Source organism: Pan paniscus, chromosome 4 (assembly GCF_029289425.2).
Source record: "Pan paniscus chromosome 4, NHGRI_mPanPan1-v2.0_pri, whole genome shotgun sequence".
NCBI classification, from domain to species: domain Eukaryota; kingdom Metazoa; phylum Chordata; class Mammalia; order Primates; family Hominidae; genus Pan; species Pan paniscus.
In genome coordinates, this window is record NC_073253.2 from 43,641,560 (window position 1) to 43,664,339 (window position 22,780).

At 41.9% G+C, this 22,780-nt stretch overlaps 1 protein-coding gene across 4 annotated transcripts in view; it reads right to left on the reverse strand.

Moving 5' to 3' along the window:
- Positions 1-9,733: 9,733 nt before the first annotated feature.
- MCCC2 (methylcrotonyl-CoA carboxylase subunit 2) overlaps positions 9,734-22,780 on the reverse strand; it is a 75,122-nt gene continuing 62,075 nt past the window's right edge. For 2 of the 4 annotated variants that reach the window (XM_008966577.5, XM_003813976.5), the window contains 3 exons: positions 22,336-22,450; positions 19,729-19,814; positions 13,791-15,733 (listed from right to left, as the gene is read on the reverse strand). In XM_008966577.5, coding sequence (XP_008964825.1) covers positions 15,616-15,733; positions 19,729-19,814; positions 22,336-22,450 — 319 coding nt within the window. In that variant the 3' untranslated portion in view covers positions 13,791-15,615. Of the gene's footprint in view, positions 11,564-13,790; positions 15,734-19,728; positions 19,815-22,335; positions 22,451-22,780 lie in introns of those variants that run through there. The other 2 variants (XM_063604207.1, XM_034959975.3) reach the window with 2 other exon arrangements.

The following is a 22,780-nucleotide window of genomic DNA, read 5'->3' on the forward strand; positions in this document are numbered from 1 at the left end:
AACTTCACATGTTCTCACCTATTTGTGGGAGCTAAAATGTAAAACAAGTGAACTCATGGAGATAAAGAGTGAAGGATGTTTACCAGAGGCTGGGAAGGGTAGTGGGTTTCGGGGGTACAGGCGGAATGCTTAATGGGTACCAAAAATAAAATGAATAAGACCTAGTATTTGCTAGCACAATAGGGTGATTATAGTCAAAAATAACTGTACATTTTAAAATAACTAAAAGAGCATAATTGGATTGTTTGTAACATAAAGGATAAATGCTTGAGGTGATGGATACCCCATTTACCCTGATGTGATTATTACACATTGCATGCGTGTATCAAAATATCTCATGTAACCCATAAATATATATACCTACTACGTACCCACGAAAATTAAAAATAAAAAAGTGAGGGTCTCTATGGATAAAGGATGATGAGAAAGGTGGATCAAGGGACTGTTTTGAGCCTCTTTATTTATTTTTTAACCATGGTAGGTATTATTTGATTTTCTAAAAAATTTTTAAATTGTAAGCCAGGCTCAAAACACTCAGGGATGCCAAGGAAAGACATTTAAATTTTATCCCTAAGTGACAGGGAGCTAACAAAAGTATTTAAGCGAAAGAGAGTGGCATGACCAAAAATCATTTTTAAGAGTGCCAGGAGGGTCTGCAATGTGAAGAGAGCATTGGAGGGCGGGGGAGGGGTGGGACTCAGGACTGTGGGAGACTGGTTGGGAGATGAGCCTCCCACATGCGTGAGTCTCCTCACTGAATGGCCCAGGATCAATTTCACCATGCAATTTCAGAGTCACCTTTGCTGAAGCTCCAGCAGTGAGAGTATATAAGTGAATCCCTCAGACAGCTGTCAAGCAGTGGGACAGCACACTAACATGGCTTCTTTGATTCACTATGCCATCAGTTATCATCATTGCCTTGGGATATGGAGACATAAATAGCCCCAGATTGCACTAAGCCCAATCTGTATGGTTAGCAGGAAAGAAACGTCTTCCACTAAGAACCAGAGTCCAGAATGGATGCCTGGGGTTTAATGGCCATGAGATAAAGGTGTGGATGGGAGCACCCTTCAAAAGGCCTTCGTTGCTTTCATGCCCCTTCCCTGCTGGCAGGCATGGAAAAGATGTGGACAGGGAGATAATCAAGGGTTAGCAAACTCGGTCTTAAAACTGATCCAGCTTGCAAATCACATTTTAAAATATTCCTTCTCAAATTTTATCCCAAAATGTTTATGTAGAAAGTATGGATAAAGAAAGAGAGGAAGGAGGAGGAAAAAGAGAAGAATTCACCAACAGACTAACACAATCCTGAAATGTTTGTTTTCTGTGAGTTGATATGTCCCCAATTATGATATGCTTACTAACTTTATGTGTCACCTCTCCAAAAAATATAGATAGGGCCAGGCATGGGAGTGGACACCTGTAGTCCCAGCTACTCAGTAGGCTGAGGTGGGAGAATTGCTTGAGTCAAGGAGTTTGAATCCAACCTGGGCAACATCACAAGACACTGTCTCAAAAAAAGTCGAGAGATATAGATCAAACATATCAAGCATAATACAGGTATGTAGATAGTTTCTATTTTAAGAAAGGTTTTAGAGTTACATTCCAAAAAATGGCTTCTGAGAAACTTTTTAGGAAGTAATTCTTTCTTACAAGAGGAGAAAATTCCTTCCCCAATTCATTGCGATTACAGAATATTTTTTTAATCCTCCCACTGCTTTTGGGTTGCATCGCTGAAAGCAGAGACATCAGTACTAGTAATGGTACTTTTAGCTAAAGTAATAGAAAACACAACTAAAATGGCTTAAACATTAAAGATATGTATTATTTCACGCAGTGTAAAGTTCAGAGATGCAGCTTCAAGGCAGTGGGTCCATGGCTCAATGGCAGGATCAAGGAGATCGATCCCTCATCCTGCTCGGCCTCCTCAGTGTTGGCTTCATCCTCCAACTGGCAGCAACAAGGCTTCACAGATCCCAGAGTCACATGTCCACATGACCAGATCCCAGAGAAGAAAGAGATCAAATTTTCTAGCTTTTCCTTGGGGCAAAGAAATGTCTCCTACAACCACCGCTCAACAGACATACCTTCATGCCAATCCCTGGAAAAGAGAATGGGAAGTTTTTCACCAGTCAGGCCCATCTGGAGCTGTGGGTTAACTGGCTTCCCAAGGCATGTGGATTCATTTATAGGTATGAATAACAAAAGAAAAAACAACTGGAGTTCTGCAGGAGAGAAACAGGAACAGATGCTGGGCAGACACCTAACAGACACCCGCTCTATGATAACACTAAATCCAAAAAATGGCAATGAGTCCAGGAAATCAAATTATATCCACGGATACTTTTGATCAAAATATGTAGAGAAAATATTTAGTTCTCAATTTGTGAAGGTGAAGGCAAGAAAATGCCAATCGTCAAGACATGAGACACACATAAAAAGGTATTTCCAGTAAACTTACAGAAATATGGGGAGAGTGCCTGGCTTCTGAGAACTCACCGTCGTGCTCCATGACATTTACAGAGTTCTCAAGAATACTCCAAGAGCACAGGAGGAGTAGGGAGTGTAGCAATGCAGAGCTGATGCTTGTTTAAATTAATAACTTAATAAAAATCATAATGAAGAGCACATACACATGCTAAGTACTTTACATATAGTAACACAATAAATACTCATATAAAAAGCCAGACATGGTGGTTCACATCTGCAATCCCAGCATTTTGTGAGGATTGCTTTAGTCTAGGAGTTCAAGACCCACCTGGGCAACACAGTGAGACCCCAACTCTACAAAGAATTTTAAAACTTAGCCAGGTTTGCTGGTGCACACATAGTCCTAGCTACTCGGGAGGCTGAAGCAGGTGGATCGCTTGAGCCCAGGAGTTTGAGGTTACAGTGATTGTGACTGGGCAACGACTGAGACCCAGTCTTTAAAGAAAAAAATTAAAACCAGTGAGAGGTTATTACAGATGGAGAAATGAGGCTCAGATGGGTCATTACTTTCTAGCTTCATAATCCTAGTAATGGTGAGGGCAATGCATAAACTCAAGTTTATTTTATTCTAAAGCTTATGCTCTTATGCTCTTGATCACTCATCTCTAATACCTAGTTTCTAGAAAAATGAAAGAATTAAACTAACCTAATTAAAGCATATTCCACACCAAAAGTTCTCAAGGATTCCAATGTAGTGTTGCTAGATGCTTTCTCTATCTTGAATTAACTTTGCTGAATACCCTCTCTAACCTGAGAGATCACTGAGTTCACCTGGCCTAGACCGGTACTGGAATCGCCTACTGCGGCCTTCTACTACAGCACAATCCACAGCCTGGTAGCACTGGCATCACTGAAAGCTCACAGGAAATGCAGAATCTCAGGCCCTACTCCAAACCTACTAATTAGAATTTGCTTTTTTTTTTTTTTTTTTGAGACAACGTCTTGCTCTGTCTCCCAGGTTGCAGTGTAGTGGTGCAATCTTGGCTCACTGCAACCTCTGCCTCCCAGGTTCAAGCAATTCTCCTGCCTTAGCCTCCCAAGTAGCTGGGATTACAGGTGCACACCATCACATCCAGCTAATTTTTGTATTTTTAGTAGAGATGGGGTTTCACCATGTTGACCAGGCTGGTCTCAAACTCCTGACCTCATGATCCGCCCGCCTCAGCCTCCCAAAGGGCTGGGATTACAGGCGTGAGCCACCGCACCTGGCCTGAATTTGCATTTGCATCAGATCCCTAGGGGATTCAAGCATTCAAGTTTGAAGTACTTCTCTACAGCATCCCTGACATCTGGGCTCCTCTTTACTCTTTCCTGAGATAGTCTGGTCCATAACCATGCAGTCCTCAGTATTAATAAATTCCTTTTTTTAATTTTTATTTTTTTGAGACAGAGTCTCGCTCTGTTCCCCAGGCTGGAGTGCCATGGCGCGATCTCGGCTCACTGCAAGCTCCACCTCCCGGGTTCACGCCATTCTCCTGCCTCAGCCTCCCGAGTAGCTGGGACTTCAGGCGCCCGCCACCTCGCCTGGCTAATTTTTTGTATTTTTAGTAGAGACAGGGTTTCACTGTGTTAGCCAGGATGGTCTCGATCTCCTGACCTCGTGATCCGCCCACCTCGGCCTCCCAAAGTGCTGGGATTACAGGCGTGAGCCACCGAGCCCGGCCAGTATTACTAAATTCTTATGAAAACTTCCCTGAACACCACACCTTCTCCTCATTCTGCCATCTTAACTTACAAATAACAGACCTTCAGAGATTAGAAATGCCTATTTTCACCTCCCCATGTCCTTTCCTTCTAGGCTAAACACCCACTTCCTTCGGTATCTTCACCATCATGTCGTTGGTGTCCTCCAGATCAGTGATACCCAATCTAAGATATGTATTAGAATCACCTGAAAATATCCAGGGGTAGGTCCCAGGAATCTCTATATTTTATATACTCTCCTAGTACAGCCGTGGGGCATTACTCAGGCTTCAGAACCACTGCCCCGCATGCCCTCTAGTTGGTTAATATTCTTCCAAGAATATGACTTACAGAGCTGAAGGCAATGATCAGCCCAAAGAATAGAGATTATTATGGCCCATGATCAGGATACATTTTTTTAATTAGTACAGTCTAAAATGTGGATAGCTAAGCTGGGTGTGGTGGCACACACCTGTCAGCTACTCAGGAGACTGAGGCCCAAAAGTTCAAGTCCAGCCTGGGCAACATAGTGAGATTCCATTTCGAAAATTTTTTTAAAAGGCCTGGTGCGGTGTCTCATGCTTATAATCCCAGCACTTTGGGAGGCCAAGGCAGGCAGATCACCTGAAGTCAGGATTTAGAGACCAGCCTGGCCAACATGGTGAAATGCTGCCTCTACTGAAAATATAAAAATTAGCCAGGTGCCGTGGCATGTGCCTGTAATCTCAGCTCTTGGAGAGGCTGAGGCATGAGAATCGCTTGAACCCGGGAGGTGGAGGTTGCAGAGAGCTGAGATCGTGCCACTGCACTCCAGCCTGGGCGACAGAGTGAGACTCTATTAAAAAAAAAAATGAAAGGAGAGAGAGATGAAAGAAAGAAAAGAAGAAAAGAAAGAAAGAGAAAAGAAAAGAAAGGAAGGAAGGAAGGAAAAGAAAGAAAAGAAGAAGAAAGAAAGAAAAAAGAAAGAGAAGGAAGGAAGGAGAAGAAAGAAAGAGAAAGAAAGAAAGAAAAGAAAGGAAGGAAGGAAGGAAAGGGTAGGGAAGGGGAGGGGAGGGGAAAGGAAAGGAAGGGAAGAGAAAGAGAAAAAGAAATAGCTATCATGAGGCATGTCGTCACAGCATTAACCCACGTCAAGCTTGTTGACAAAACTCCAGGATCATTTTATTTTTCCATATGAACTATTGCAAAGCCAGATTTCCCCAGTTGTGTATGTAAGCTCTTTATTTTCCTAAGTTTAGAGATAGGATTCTGTATTTATTACTCTTAAATTTCATCTCGTTGTTCTGAGCCCTTAATTTAACCTTTCAAGAGTTTTGAATCTTTATTCCATCCTTTATTGTGAGGCTGTGAGTGGACTGGGGAAAGCGTGGCTCTGGAGTCAGACAAACTTGGGTAAAATCAGATCTGTTTGAGACAGATGGCTCAAGGGGTTATGCAGAAGATGGTAATTGAAGAGACAGGCTCAAGGCCAGATGAGAAATGTTCATGCAGTATATTTGTTGGGTGTATTCATGAAATAATGGCTGATGGCCGATAACCAGAGAAACTGGTTAGGGGGCTCTACACTGATCCAAGAGAGAATAAAGGCCTACGCTGAGGCTAGTTCAGTGATAACAGAAGAGGACTTAGCTTTTGATGAGGCAGAATCAATGAGATTTATAGAGCAACTGGATGTCAGGGTAAGAGAGAGGGAAGAATCACAATGACACTCACGTTTCTGGACTGAGCAAGTAAGAGGATACAGTTGCCAGAAGCAGGACTAAATGCACACCACACCAGCCCATCCCAGGGGCTTCCTAAAAGCTCAGGGGAAATAATTGCTCTTTTCATCACTTGTGTGTTTGTTTAACTGAAATGAGACTGACATCTTTATGGACCCAATTTAATTGTGACACGAATATATTTGATCAAAAAATAATCTCTAGGTGAACCTTGATGACATTATACTCAGTGAAATAAGCCAGACACAAAAGAACAAATACTGTATGACTCCACTCATATGAGGTAGAATAGGCAAATCCACAGCGATAGAGAGTACAATAGTGGTTACCAGGGCCTGAAGAGAAGGAGAGAATGGGGAGTGACTTTTTAATAGGTACAGAGTTCCAGTTTGGGATGAGGAAACAGTTCTGGAGATGGATGGCGGTGACAGTGGCACAACAATGTGAATGTATTAATACTTAATGCCACTGAGTTGTACACTTAAAAATGGTTATGAGGGGAAATTTTATGTTATATGTATTTTACCACAATAAGAAACAAAAAGATGGCAGGGCCCGGTGGTTCACGCCTGTAATCCCAGCACTTTGGGAGGCCGAGGCGGGTGGATCACGAGGTCAGGAGATCAAGACCATCCTGGCTAACACGGTGAAACCCCGTCTCTACTAAAAAATACAAAAAAAATAGCCAGGCGTGGTGGCGGGCACTTGTAGTCCCAGCTACTCGGGAGGCTGAGGCAGGAGAATGGCATGAACCCGGGAGGTGGAGGTTGCAGTGAGCCGAGATCGTGCCACTGCACTCCAGCCTGGGTGACAGATCAAGATTCCGTCTCAAAAAAAAAAGATAATAATCTCAAGTTATCAGTCATCCATGTTGGTGATGAATATTTCCTATTTATTTTATTTTATTTTATTTTATTTTATTTTATTTTATTATTTTTCAGACAGGGGTCTCACTCTGTCACCCAGGCTGGAGTGCAGTGGCATAATCTCAGCTCACTGCAACCTCTTTCTCCCAGGCTCAAGTGATCTGCCCTCCCCAACCTCCCAAGTAGCTGGGACTACAGGCAAGCACCACCACACCTGGCTAATTTTTGTATCTTTAGTAAAGATGGGGCTTCACCATGTTGGCCAGGTTGGTCTTGAACTCCTGAGCTCAAGCCATACATCCACCTTGGCCTCCCAAAGTGCTAGGATTACAGGTGTGAGCCACTGCACCTGGCCTAATACTCCCTTTTTTAAGAGTCTAGTCATGGTCGGCTGGAAATGAATGGACAAGAATCCTCAGAGACCTAAACCCTCTGTTTAATCCACTAAGAAGTTACAACAAAGCCACCAGAGCAGAAAGAAATGACTCTGGAGATGATCCTTTGGAAGCAAAATGCCAGCTACTGTGATGGCCCATTATATAAAATCCTTGTCTTTGCTTGTTTGTTTTTGCTCTGATCTCATTTCTTTCCATCACCAGGGATCTCTTTAGAAATGTTTAGCTATCGGTACCCACTTCCAGCAGTTTGCCTGAAACGAGGTAGGTCAAGAAACCAAAATAAGGCCAACTTTTATCTGCGCTGTGAGCTCTATCTGGAAAAACTATACACAATGTAAAATTTAAGATTTTAAATTCATGAAAGTGTCTTGAAATGAACAGGTGCCCATTTTGAAATCTACTGATCTAGCCTTCCCCTGTGAAGTGATTCTCAGCTTTGACTGCACATTGGAGTCACTTGAGAGCGTTTTAAAAACTACTGATACCTGGGTCCTAACCTGAACAGGTCTGTTTAGTTCACCTGGCATGCAGCCAGGGCCTCAGGATTTTTTCTTTTTCTTCCTTTTTTTTTTTTTTTTTTTTTTTTTGAGGCAGATTTCTTGCTCTGTCACCAGGCTGGAGTGCAGTGACATGATCTCAGCTCACTGCAACCTCTGCCTCCTGGGTTCAAGCGATTCTCATGCCTCAGCCTCCCAAGTAGCTGGGATTACAGGCATGCGCCACCACACCCAGCTGATTTTCATATTTTTAGTAGAAACGGGGTTTCACCATATGGGCCAGGATGGTCTCAATCTCCTGACCTCATGATCCACGCACCCCCCTCCGGCCTCCCAAAGTGCTGGGATTATAGGCGTGAGTCACTGCACCTGGTCAGGATTTTTCTTACTCAAAGTTTCTCAAGTGATTCTAATGTGCAGTCTGGGCTGTGAATCACTGATCTAAAAGAACACCTACTTACCGAGAAGTTAATACAAACTCACCCTTCCCTGAAAATGGGGGAGAGAAATGTACAATTACCTAGCAAATATGCAAGAATGATAATATCACCAAAGCAGAAATTTATCTTAGGATCCTAACATTTTGGAGCTAGGAAGGGATTTAGAGATCATTGAGAGTGGTGGTTCTCAGAGCATGATCCCCAGACCAGCAGCATCAGTGTCAGCTGAAAACTTGTTAGCAATGCACATTCTGGGCTGGACGCAGTCGCTTCTAGCACTGGGAGGCTGAGGTTGGCGGATCACTTGACCTCAGGAGTTCAAGACCAGCCTGGGCAACAATTCGTTTATCATTCATAAGACCATCACTGTGGCCTTAAGGCTATACAAAAGCCACTTAAGACTACCCAAGAAGTCACTACCTTCTGTCTCCTGGTATGATTGTCTTTAAACTATCCCCAGTGGTAGACTTTCAGATTTTTAGCCAGATTTCCAATTAAAAGTAACCTAACATCTTGCTCAGTGACATATTTCAGTGATCAAAACATTGCAATAAATTGAGTTGCCCTTGTGACAATTTAAAACCTTGATCCAGAAGCCCCACATGGTGGCCCATGCCTGTAAGCTACTCAGGAGGCTGGATGGCAGGATCCCTGGAGCCCAGGAGTTTAAGGCTGCAGTGAGCTATGATCATGTCACTGCATTCCAGCCTGGATGACAGAGCAAGCCCCTGTCTCAATCAATCATTAACTAATTTACATTTAAAAAATAAACATTCAATCCATCCTCACTGGGGATGGTGGTGAGAAGCCACAACCCTCCTCCTTTGAATGTTCTGTGTATTTGAGGACCAAAATTCTCAGTTTACTCTTCTGTCTATACCATCGTTCTTTCACCAAGTTTGAAAACATAGAGTGACTTACTGTAACCTCTGGCTTGCAGAAGAACATGTTGCCAGGTAGGGTTGGTTGCTACAAGCATTGAAACATGACTCTGCTAAATAAATCAATAAATAAGATTGTTGGAAGGATACAGATGCCTCTGACTCACAGATTCTCAGTAATCAGGGTTGTGCCAGGGACCCTGGAGCAGAGGTAAGTGAACGAACAGCTTCTTCGGGTCTACTTGAACTCAGTGTCATTCGTCTTCCATCTTTGTCTCTCTGCTAATGAGTCAAAGCACTTGAGAGAGTCCACCTGGCCAAGCCTCAACATGTGTCCAGCCCTTGGTGTCCAGGGCTCTTTGCTTGCCACACTGGCCAAGACTGTGCAGAACAGGAGAGGGGTAGTTCCCAAAGAGAATGAAAGTACAGTTACCAAAAGAAGACAGAGGGGTACCAAGAGGCTGAAGATAACCCTCAAGTCACTGACCAGATACTGCACCAGGCCAGGAGCCACGTCTTCTTATCTTTGTGTACCATCCCGAAGCCCGACACGTAGTGAGCCCTTGGTAAATGTATGCTCATTTGAACAAAACAAGCTGTGACCAACTGGAGAATGGGTCTTCCTGGTAAATGATTGCCACCATGAGTCCCACCGAGCCCTGAGGTACATGCTTTCCTGTGGAATAAAAAAGGCTCTCAGCATACCCTATCTACCCTTCCGCCCAGTCCTCACCCCTCGGCCCACCTTCCCTAGCACCATCCACTAGCAGAGAAAGAGGGAATCTGGAGAGGTGGAGAAAAGACTTAGGCATGTAGAAGGAGGGAAGGAAAACAATCGCTGGGCCAGAAAGGCTGATTTTAATCCCCTCCCATCCTCCTCAGGTTCATACAGCACGTTAGTAGCTGAACTAGAGCGAAACTGGTCCACACCCTGCCCAGTGTTCTCTCCACGACCGTGACCTCCCATGCATTAATGCTCAGTCTTCACAACTCGTTGCTAATGTGACATGGTCACTTAGACACAGCTTTTTTTTTTTGAGACAGGGTCTCGCTCTGTTGCCCAGGCTGGGGTGCAGTGGCACGATCACAGTTCACTGCAGCCTTGGCCTCCCAGGCTCAAGTGATCCTCCCACCTCAGCCTTCTGAGTAGCTGGGACTACAGGCACACACTAGCATGCCTAGCTAATTTTTTATTTTTATTTTTTTGTAGAGACAGGGTTTCGCCATGTTGCCCAGGTTGGTCTCAAACTCCTGGGCTCGCGCGATCTGCCTGCCTCGGCCTCCCAATGTGCTGGGATTACAGGCATGAACCACCATGCCCCAGCCTAGACACAACTTTTAACAATGAAAGAAAACATTGGTTTATGCTAAACAATTTAATTCTATGGGAAGCTATTTCTGTATCTAAAAACACCACGGTAACCATTACATCCAGCAATAAATACCATAATATACACTTATAGAGCAAAACTTACCAACAAGTCTTAAAGGTCTGTGTATACTTTAACCTGTACACTTTTATCCAACAACACCATTGCTAAAAATGTACCTAATAATCACAGATATGTAAAGAAACTAAACAGATGTTCACTGCAGCATTATCTGTAATGTGGGAAACCAGAAAAAACCTACAGGTACAACAATAGGGGAGTAGTTAAATCAAAGGGAGGATTCATGCACTGCATTATCATGCAACATCAGAGTTATTGCAGAATATTAGGCTGGGTGCGGTGACTCACACCTGTAATTCCAGCACTTTGGGAGGCCAAAGTGGGTGGATCACCTGAGGTCAGGAGTTCGAGACCAGCCTGGCCAACATGGTGAAACCCCGTCTCTACTAAAAATACAAAAATTAGCTGGGTGTCGTGACGTGCGCCTGTAGTCCTAGCTACTCAGGAAGCTGAGGCAGGAGAATCACTTGAACCCCGGAGGCGGAGGTTGCAGTGAGCCGAGATCACGCCACTGCACTCCAGACTGGGTAACAGAGTGAGATTCCATCTCAAAAAAGAAAAAAAATTTGCAGAATATTAAATTTCATGTAAACAGGTCATTATATTTACAATACATTAAGTGAAATGCAGATTACAGAATAACATGTAGCACACAGCATTTTTGCAAAAAAAAAAATTCTTAAAGATAGAAAAAGACTAGTACACGAAAAATATTAATAGCAGTTATCTCTAGGTAGTGAGATTATGAAGCTTTTTTTTCACTTTATTTTCTTCACTTTGTCTTCCTAAATTTTCCGCAAGTAACATTGTTAGATTTTTAGATTACAAATAACTTTAAGACAAAAATTATTTCTAATTATCCTGTAGATAAAGGAATGTCATTAACAGTGCTGTGGCTGAAAAATGTTGAATACATTTTCTACAAGAACGTTTAAAATTAGTCTGAGTATTCTAAAATTCTACCTGTTTTTCTTCTGAGTTCACTTCTTACAATCAACACTTACTGAATTACACTTAAAAAAATTGTTTTTCTTGGTTGAGCACAATGGTTCCAGCACTTTTGGAGGCCGAGGCAGACGGGTCACTTGAGTCCAGGAGTTTGAAGCCAGCCTGGGCAACACGGCGAAAACACATCTCTGCTAACACAAAAATTACAAAATACAAAAATTAGCCGGATGTGATGGCATGTGCCCGAGTCCCAGCTACTCAGGAGGCTGAGGTGAGAGGATCACTTGAGCCCAGGGGGCAGAGGCTGCAGTGAGCCAAGATCACGCCACTGCACTCCAGCCTGGGCACTGGAGCGAGACCCTGACTCAAAAAAAAAAAATTTTTTTTTCTACTCCAGCTTACTTCTAACATCTGGTTCTGGGTATATTTTCCTTGCAATAACTTCTCTGTGAAATCATCACCTTCTAAGACCTTATTCTCCCTGAAAAATGCTTCTCTTGCTTACCCTAAAAAGTAGCACAAACATGTGACTTGGTTTGTGAAAGAAAAAGCTGCCAGACATATTGAACCACTGATCTCAGAAAACTAACAGCTGGGAAACAAAATCATCCCTGCCCTATGGTAAACTCTCCTCTAGGGTCAATTAAATGACTCCCTAGAATGCTAATGCACACATATTATGTGACTGGTATCATACTGAAATCTATATTAAAAGTCATGAAGCAGGTATCTGGAGCGAAGGCTTCTAAGAATTTTCAAAAGCTGATATGCAAACAAAGTATTCAGTCATGATGATGTTACAGGCAGCGAGCACACATCCCAGTTCAAACTGGGATGAGTCGGTCCCAGTTCAGACCTGTTTCCCAGTGTAGTTATTATTAAGACCCCCTTTTTCTCACTCTCAAAAGCCCCAATGTGGATGGTAAGTTACACAGTCAACTTGATGGAATGTACATTTGCCTAGAAAGGTAAAAGGGGCATAGAAATTTCATTCATCCCTAAGAACAACTTAGATCTCAGGATCCTGATTCCAGATACAAGAGAATTTGAAGCACATAAAATAAAAGCACTATTTATTTACTTATTTATTTATTTATTAAGTAGAGACAGGGTCTTGCTATGTTGCCCAGGCTGTTCTCCAACCACTGGGCTCAAGCAATCCTCCTGCCTCACCCTCCTAAAGTGCTGGGATTACAGGTGTTAAGCCAGGGTGCCCCGCTGAAACAAACTATTTTTAAGTGTTTAGTGGAAAGGCACAAAACGTTTTGTCGAAAATGATTAAAATCTATGTCATCATTAAATATTAATTGTACTTAATTGTAACATTTTAAGGGAAATGTTATGAATGACACTAGGCTATGATAACCTAGTTCATCTTCTTGCCATTTTTCCATATATGAAACTTCAGAACCAATCATTAAAAGATCACTAAGAAAAAAAAATCGCCAAGACTCTTAGTGGAGATTTAATCTTCCATAAAACCAAACTCAATGCATTTTAGAACTAATGTGGCCTCTCAAAAATAATCTTATTAATGTATCATTCCAAAACCTGCTTTGATTTATCCCTGTGAAGGAAACATATGGCCTCTCTCTGGAGAGACATGCACATAAGCATGTTGGCAAATGATGGTGTCACTCAAACACTCAATAGTGCCTTCTGCTGGTGCAGAAGTGTTTTTTGTTTTTTTTTTTTTAACAAATTCGATTTGAAAATACTTTTCTTATAAACTGAAAAATAGAAGTAATCTTGTCTTTTTCATTCTTTAAGTACCAACAGGGGCAAATTTAGAGACTAACTTGTATATTTCTTCAAATTCCAAGTAGCTCATATTATCCTTGCTGGAATTCATATTTATGATAGTCAAAATGTTTAAAAAGTATTACCTATTTTGGTAAGACAATTATAAATGTTTATTGTTGGACAAAATATACAAAATAGAGCAAGGCGTAGTGGTGCAAGCTTGTAGTCCCAGCTACTTGGGAGGCTGAAGCAGGAGGATTGCTTGATCCTAGGAGTTTGAGTCCAGCCTGGGCAACATAGCAAGACCCTGCCTCTAGAAAAATAAGTTTTAAAAAATCCAATTCACTTAAATGTGGTTTTATTGATGGACAGTTTCTTCCCAGAAAAGCAAAAGCAGTCCTAAAATATCCATGAATCCTTGACTTGTTAATGGTTCCTACCAAAGGAATATTACCTAGTCTTTATATAGAAAATCATTTTGACATAGATGTGCATTTTCATTAAAATTTTAATATTACTATTTTAATATACTTAATATATTGCTTCTGAAAATGTAACCTACCACTGAATTTGATCATCTATCTGTATTCTCCCCACAAAAACTAAATTGACTTCCTGGTACACATTGAACATCACACACAAATGTTTAAAATACTAAATATCACACACAAATGTTTGAAATATTGACTTTATTAGGAAAACATTTGATAGTTCTATTCGGTCATATAATCAATCACCTAATTTTAAAACTATGTGGCCAGAGGACATCAATTACAATATGGGTTTTTCATTCATTCAACGAATATTTGAGCACCTACAAGTGCCAGACATTGGAGGTACAGGGTAAACAGGAGGATCCTCGCTCTCACGGAGCTTACATTCTAGCAGGAGGACAATATTAATGTTTATAGGAAAATGATGAGTTTATGACAAAGGAAGTAGACAGTGTTTTACAAGAGCATAGAGTAGGGAAGCTAATCCAGCACAGGGAGGTCACAGAGACATCCCTAAGGAAGTGGAGTTTAAACTGAGAGAAGCAAGTGCTTAAACTGAAGGATGTGTTGAAGAAGAAGGGAGAGTAGAACAATTTGGGCAGAGGGAACCTTATAGACCCTAAGGTGGGAAGGTTCAAAGAACTGAAAGAGAGCTAGAACAGCTGGAGCCGTTCTCCGGTGTAAAGAGGAGTCAAAGAGATAAGATTAAAGATGTGAAGATTAAGATCTTGGTGGCATTCAGGGATTGGCACTTCTACAAGAAATCACTGAAGGGAGTAACGTGACATTACTCTTCACTTCAGGATGGCCATTCTAACTCCAGGGGGTAGACTGGACTAGCTAAGACTGGAGGCAGGTAGACCTCTTCTAAGGCCTGCGATAGTGAAAGACAAAAGTAAGTGGGGAAATTCAGGGGATACTGAAAATCAGTAGGGCTTAATGAGCAAGCCAGAGGTTCCTCCACAACAACCAGTACAGATGTCCAGTAGACCTACTGGATATGCAGGCCTGCAGCTCAGGGGAGAGCTGGGTTAAGAACTGTCAAGGCAGTAATCATCTGCATTTAGATGGCGAGTGAAGCCATGACAGGGGCTGAAATGGCCCAGCAAGAATAAATCAAACCATGAGAAACACATACATTTAAGAATAAGGAGATGTGGTCAGGCGCGGTGGCTCACACCTGTAATCCCAGCACTTTGGGAGGCCGAGGCGGGTGGATCACTTGAGGTCAGTAGTTTGAGACCAGCCTGGGCAACATAGTGAAATCCCGTCTCTGCTAAAAATACAGAACTTAGCTGGGTGTGGTGGCGCGTGCCTATAGTCCCAGCTGCTTGGGAGGCTGAGGCACAAGAATCGCTTGAACCCGGGAGGTGGAAGCTGCAGTGAGCCGAGATCACGCCACCGCACTCCAGCCTGGGCAACAGAAACACCCTGTCTCAAAAAAAATAATAATAATAAGGAGATGTCATGGGCTCGGGGGAGGGGGAAATGGGGAGCGCTGTTGTTTGAATGGTATAGTTTCAGTTTGGGACTGAGAACAAATTCTGGAGATGAATGGTGGTGATGGCTGCACAGCAGTGTGAGGGCACTTTATGCCACTGAAGTAACAGATGCCTTTCAAAAATAAGCCCGCTAAAATATCACCAAGCATAACCAGCAAAACAATCATTTCAGTGAAAATACAACTTTATATTAATCATCTCAATAATACAGATTACAGAACTGAGTTTACAGATTACAGAACTTTTCATACTTTGTGGGTCAGAAAGGATAACCGTAAATTACTGTCTCCGCTTTATGGGTGGTAAAACTGAGCCACAGAGAAATTTCTCTAAGAAAATTTAAAAGGAATTGATGTTCATTAAATAAATATCCTCACTGATTTTTTTAAGGTAGAAAAGTACAATGCACAGTGTTAAAAAAATTACTGTAATAGCCTCATGTTCGAGAAGTCTAAAATTTTAAGGCTACTACATGTGTTAATTTTCGGTACTTTATTCCAGTTACATCCTGAAGATACCGAAGTCAGTCTTCTCTATTGGTGCGTTAAGGGCTGCACTAAAACTGAGACCCAAGACCAGTCTGGTGTCTGCTGGATCAATGATCCCATCATCCCACACCCTGACAAAAGAACAAAAAAAGAGTTATGAATTTACCACCAAACTACCATTTATACACTTTCCACGTGCAGAAATGCCAAGGAAGTTTTCCTTCAGGTAATATATGGATCTACTGATTAGCATCCATGTACCATAATCTCACAACAGAAACTATGTTCAAGACAGAGGGGGAAAACGTGGAAAAAAATGATATGACTTTCATCCCAGGCCACCACAGAATGTCATGTCAGGCTTAAGGCTTGAGGAACTACTTTTATAAGAGATCTCAAAGTAACCCCTAATTTGACAATACGTTTACTTATTTCAGGAAAAATTTTCCTATTCCTTTTCTTCCCACACAAATATATAAGCCAAGTTGGTGTATTCTGTCATTAATATGCAGAACCACATATACCCAGGTAATAACCTCAAACTTTACTGGAAAATGTATATTCCCCAACCCCCATCCAAACTCTTAAGAAACTATGAAAATTATTGAATAGGCTTCAGTACATTTTATTTTATTTATTATTATCATTATTTTTGAGATGGAGTCTCGCTCTGTCACCCAGGCTGTAGTGCAGTGCAGTGGCACGATCTCAGTTCACTGCAACCTCCGCCCTCTGGGTTCAAGCAATTCTCCTGCCTCAGCCTCCCTAGCAGCTGGTATTACAGGAGTGCGCTACCACACCTGGCTAATTTTTGTATTTGTAGAAGAGACGGGGTTTCGCCATGTTGGCCAGGCCGGTTTCGAACTCCTGACCTCAGGTGATCCGCCCACCTCAGCCTCCCAAAGTGCTGCGATTACAGGCATAAGCCACTACACCCGGCCGGCTTCAGTACATTTTATTAATAAAATAGATACCTTCAAATGTAGGTCTTTATTTTTTGCTACAATAGGAAAAACAATAACTTTAAACTGCTTGCAGAAGAAACTTTTAAGTAGAAATTTTAGTTTCCTTTTCATTGACAACCTCAAATGTATAAGGAAAAATGACTGAGAAATATTACTTTTTAAAGGTTATTAGTAGGTGGCAGTTTGCTTTTTTTATATAAACTCCCTTCAGTATCTGAACCTGGCATCAATTATTAAACCATTCTTACACTGACAGACATGAATCAAATCTTTGCTCATAAAACATTCATAATAGGGACCCTAAAGTATCAACATCCAATAAAAAGGAAGCCACTCTTGTCATCTGCAACCAGGTGAATTGATTACACTCCCTCTGAAGCCTGCAGCACAGTAAGCACAGTGATGAAGGGGCTGCTTAATAATGTTTATTAAAAAGACTGCCCCAGGTAAGAGGCACTAATGAAATGCCTGATAAAAGTTTGATTATAAAAACAACTGAGCAGAAGCAAATTGGCACGCTACATATGTAACCTATTAGGATTAAGGAAAACATTGTAGGTTCCAGTAACTGATAATAACAAGCTCTGTCTCTGAAAAGACAGATCTAGCCATGTTCAAACCTAAGCAGGCCAGGGAATTTTACTGTGAAGCTGAGATTTACTAAACCCAAGGAAGGTATCATAAACTGGCTTGGAAATCCTTTCAGCTTTGAAAGAAAGCTGCTGTCTCCATGCCACCAGCTGTTTCAACAGAAGGGTTAAACATCTACAGATCTGGCCAGGTGCAGTGGCTCACGCCTGTAATCCCAGTACTCTGGGAAGCCGAGGCGGGTGGATCACCTGAGGTTGGGAGTTCGAGACCAGCCTGACCAACATGGAGAAACCCCATCTCTATTAAAAATACAAAATTAGCCAGGCGTGGTGGCACATGCCTGTAATCCCAGCTGTAATCTCCTGCCTCGGGAGGCTGAGGCAGGAGAATCCCTTGAACCCAGGAGGCGGAGGTTGTGGTCAGCCGAGATCATGCCATTGCACTCCAGCCTGGGCAACAAGAAACTCTGTCTCAACAAAAAAAAAATCTACAGATCCACAGAAAACTTTACTGTCTGTTAACATTTATTTCCAAAGATAAGTCTCTCTGGGCCATTTACTCTTCTGTCTTGAATGTAATCCATTAAAAAATAATAATAATGTTAGTATGAAAATAATAAAAGATGCAATCTTTCTCAAGAGATGACTTATCTTAGCCAGGGCTGAAAAACAAGCTAACAGCTCACACAAAATACACAATTTTTCAAACTTTAATATTTCAGCTGTCCCTGTGTATTTCAGTCAAAATCTTTTGTGGAAAAAAAAAACTATAGAAAAGCTTAACAATATATATTTTATATTTCATCTCAAACCTCTTATACGGCTTTCTATTGCTTCTTTCCATTTACTGGCTACTATATGTCTGTTTACACGATGATAAAATCAGGAACATATTTAGCTCTCAAAGACTATAAAATATTTTGTTCTTAATTAAATGAATCAAACCACCACAATAAAATATACCTGTAAATTTGTTTGTAAAAATATATATTTAGCAAAAAACCTTTAAAAATTCCCAAATATTGGCCAGCCACGATTACAGGTGGCTCACGCCTGTAATCCAAGCACTTTGGGAGGCCGAGGCAGGATCACTTGAGCTCAGGCATTCAAGACCAGCCTGGCCAACATGGTGAAACGCCATCTCTACAAAAAATACAAAAAAATTAGCCAGGCGTGGTGGCACATGTCTGTAGTCCCAGCTTTGGAGGCCGACGCAAGAGGATCGCTTGAGTCCGGGAGGCAGAGATTGCAGTGAGCTGAGATCACGTCATTGCACTCCAACCTGGGCAACAGAGTGAGACTCTGTCTTTAAAGAAAACAAAATCAAAAACACATACACACACCCAAATGGTATTATTTACCTCCTCAAACTAATTATGTTCTTGAAAATCAGTATGTTTTGTCTTTGTATCCACCAAGGAACCATTCAAATGATTGTAATGGACTCTAACTTTTGCTTTTTTTTTTTTTTTTTTGAGATAGGGCCTTGTTCTGTCACCCAGGTTGGAGCACAGTGGCATGATCTCGGCTCACTGCAGCCTTGACCTCCCAGGTTCAACTGATCTGCTTGACTCAGCCTTCTGAGTAGCTGGGACTACAGGTGCACACCATCACGCCTGGCTAATTTTTGTATATTTTTTGTAGAGACTGGGTCTCACCATGTTGTCCCGCTAGTTTCGAACTCCTGGGCTCAAGCAATCTGCCCGCCCTGGCCTCTCAAAATGCTGGGATTATAAGTGTGAGCCACTGTGCCTGGCCTGATTTTCTTTTCTCTCCCCTCTCCTCTCCAGTTTGCCTTCGCCAGCATAAATTACAACATAAGCTAATTTTACAAGATGCAGAAAGAGTTACTTTCTTTTTTCCATCTGCCCAAGGCATGAAAGGAAGACATGAAGCTTAGATCAGTCTTCGGAATGCAGAACACTAAAGTTGTTGAAGAAAGATGTGAAAGCAGGCACCAGCAGGTCTTCAGCTGGGACAGGCATGATAATTTATTACCTCATTAAGTGGTGTAAGAAAAAAACAGAGCCAACAGCGGCAATGGTCTGTGAGGTAATTATTTGGCGCTGACACACAGACCCTGGCAGTGACTAATCACCTTTCAAACGTACAAGCATACTTGTCAACAAATGCCAGTAAGTGTTCAACCAATCTCATGTTTAAAATGGGGTAAAAACAAAATGATCAAGGAGAGGGGTTTTTAACCAAAAATTAGAACTGCTGAAGTAACACAGCCAAGCTTATAACTTATTCTCGGCTCCTAACATGGCCCACCTCGGGCTGCAGGACCCCTCCAGGCCCCAGACACCTCAACTAGGGGGAAGACAAGGGAAGCGAGAATCAGACCACTGGTGGTGAGTCCACAGTGCAGGGATGCTGGGAGGAGGGGTGGCATTTCAGCAATAGCCATTCAGATTGTAAAGAAACAACAGTACAAAATTAAGTGTGTCCAAATGTTATTTTCCAGTTCCTATGAATGCTGGACCATCTCAACTACATAGAGCTCTGTAAAGCTGTTCCCCTGACTGCCATCTGCACCCATCAGAGAGTTAGTGATGTTCTGGCCCCCACCTTGCGCTGGAATAGTAAGGGTTTCCTTCCTCTTCAAACTTCTTAATGATGGGCTCTTTTAAAGCCGCTTCATCAGCACTGGAGAACTAAAGGAAAAGAGGCCATGAGTAAGTCAGCTTCAGTGAACAACTGGCCCTGTTTAGATCATCTCAATTCAAAAGAAACAACAGATGTCATGAATAATAATGTTACATCTAACATGTGCATAGTGATGTATAAATTACAAGTGATCATTAACATACACGCTCTCACCTAAGACATGAGTATCAAGTTAGTGCCCCATCCCATCTCTCCTAACAGAGACAATATCCTGAGGCTATTTCACGTAAGGTGAAAGCCCAGGGTACTGTGTATCACAGCAAGGTACAATAATAGATGTGAATTATACAACCCAACAAAAGGGCTGCATTACACTTAGCAACCTCCAGTTAAGAACGTGGAAAAGTATGAGATTCTCATTTAAAATAGCCAAAATTTAAAACTTAAGCTTAAATGTTTAAGCTTAAAGGGGTAAAATACCAACCAAATCTTGAATAACCTTTTCAGTCAAGTTCCCAGAGAACTGAGAGATATTTTCCCCTAATTAAGAATTTCACAGCCTTCCCATCAGTATTACAAGGATCAAGTGATAATTAATTCAGATGTAAAAATCTGCAGAACTTAATTTGAAACCCTGAAAAATACTTTCAACTCAAAAAGCAACTCGACAGCAGAAACAAAGACTTATTCCAAATAAACTCTACCTTCTTTTACGTAAATATGCTAATACCTTAATATCATTTTCTAGGTCACAAATTCTGAGGGAGAACCATTAACACACTGTGCTTTCCTTTCCTATATAAAAATGAATGAATTCAAGTATCTGTATATTGAAGTAATCAAAGAATAACTACTTAATAAGAGATCACCATGCTAGGCTTCATAGAGTTTCAGACATGTCTTTGAAGTATCAGGTAGAATTTCATATCTCACCTCCCCCACCCACACACCCACACCCCAACCACTCGCACAAAAGCAAAGCTATCTGTTTCCTTTGATACTAGTAGGTACTAAAGTGAATCTGAAACCTCAATGTAAGTCTCCAGAGTTCCGAGTGCTTGGAAAAGACAACTAGGGATGTGAGGCATGGATGGATGCATTCAGGGAGGCAGTACCTCACTCCACAATCTAGGTAGAAGACCTGATGATTCCTGCACAGAGCAGACAGGGCTCCCTCCATTCCATCCCTTCCCATAATGAGACAACAGTGCACCTAAGCAACTTCAGGAACACACATCCATCATCTTCATACTTGGTGCTTACGCAGGAGTTAAAAGTTGTAACTAATAAAAATTAATGCAAAATTTCAAAACAATCTCCAACAGAGACACAAACAAAAGAATTCATTTTAAAAGCAGCCGCTTGCTGATCTGCCTTTCATCAAGTTTCCACTGCCCTTTCCATTTTTCTTCATTTATACACAGGATAATGTTATTCAATTCTCAATAGATGACGGAGCCCTCCCACTCAGGGTATCCTTAACAACAATCTAAAAGTAAAATAGAAAGAACAAAATTCTGCTGCTTTTGGTCATAAAATCAAAGTAGTACATCAGACTTATTTAAATCTCACTAAGTACAAATGACTAAGAATCAAACATCTTTATGCCTCAGATACTTACTGTCAGTTTCTAAAGTGTTTTCTTGGCTGGGCATGGTGGCACACACCTGTAATCCCGGCACTTTGGGAGGTGGGCAGATCACTTGAGGTCAGGAGTTTGAGAGCAGCCTGGCCAACATAGTGAAACCCTGTCTCTACTAAAAACACAAAAATTAGGCCGGGCGCGGTGGCTCAAGCCTATAATCCCAGCACTTTGGGAGGCCAAGGCGAGTGGATCACAAGGGCAGGAGATCGAGACCATCCTGGCTAACACAGTGAAACCCCATCTCTACTAAAAATACAAAAAAATTAGCCGGGCATGGTAATGGGCACCTGTAGTCCCAGCTACTCGGGAGGCTGAGGCAGAAGAATGGCGTGAACCTGGGAGGCGGAGCTTGCAGTGAGCCGAGATCGTGCCACTGCACACCAGCCTGGGCGACAAAGCGAGACTCTGTCTCAAAAATAAATAAATAAATAAATAAATAAATAAATAAATAAATAAATAAATAAAAATACAAAAATTAGCCTGGCGTGGTGGCACACACCTATAATCCCAGCTTCTCAGGAAGCTGAGGCATGAGAATTGCTTGAACCCAGGAGGTGGAGGCTGCAGTGAACCGAGATTGCAGCACTCCACTCCAGCCTGGGTGACAGAGGGAGACTCTGTCTCAAAAATTTTAAAAATAAATAAAAATAAAATAAAAAAGTGTTTTCTTGGAAATTCTGAAACAATTTTAAATGGCCACAAAGAAAGTACCCCAAATGAAATGGCTTTAAAAAGATAAAGGACAGAAATCATGTGATTTGCTGGAACAACTTCCAGGGCAGCACAGTCTAAATATGGCCAGGCAGTGTGCGCCAGGTCCCCAGCCATGAACACCAAGGGCTTCCAGGCACGCTGCTCCTTGGCTCCAGGGTGTTTATGGTGAGAGGCAAAACCAGAGAGAAACAAGAGAAAACGACACCGACCTGCTTTCCTTCCCGGGCTCTTTGGTCCTTTGCTATCGTGGCCAACACATTGGCTGCCTGCTCTCCTCCCATCACTGAGATACGAGCATTTGGCCAAATGTAGAGAAATCTTGGGCTGGGGGAAGAAAAGGAAGAATAAACAAATTAAGTCAATATACAACATAGATTTTCAGAGGCCCATGTTTGCCTTTTAAATTAGTGGTTCCTGATTCTGGCTGCACATTACAATCATCTGTGGAGCTTTCACAAATATACAAATGCCTGGAACACACCCCAGACTAGACTCCAGAGGAGGGGCCTGAGCACAGATGGGACTTCTAAGTTCTCCATGTAATTCTGGGTATAAAAGTGTTCATAATATCCTCTCATGATCTACAGTCATGTCCTTTTTTCCATTCCTGATAGTGGTTATATGTGCTGTCTCTCTTTATTTTTTAGTTTAAGC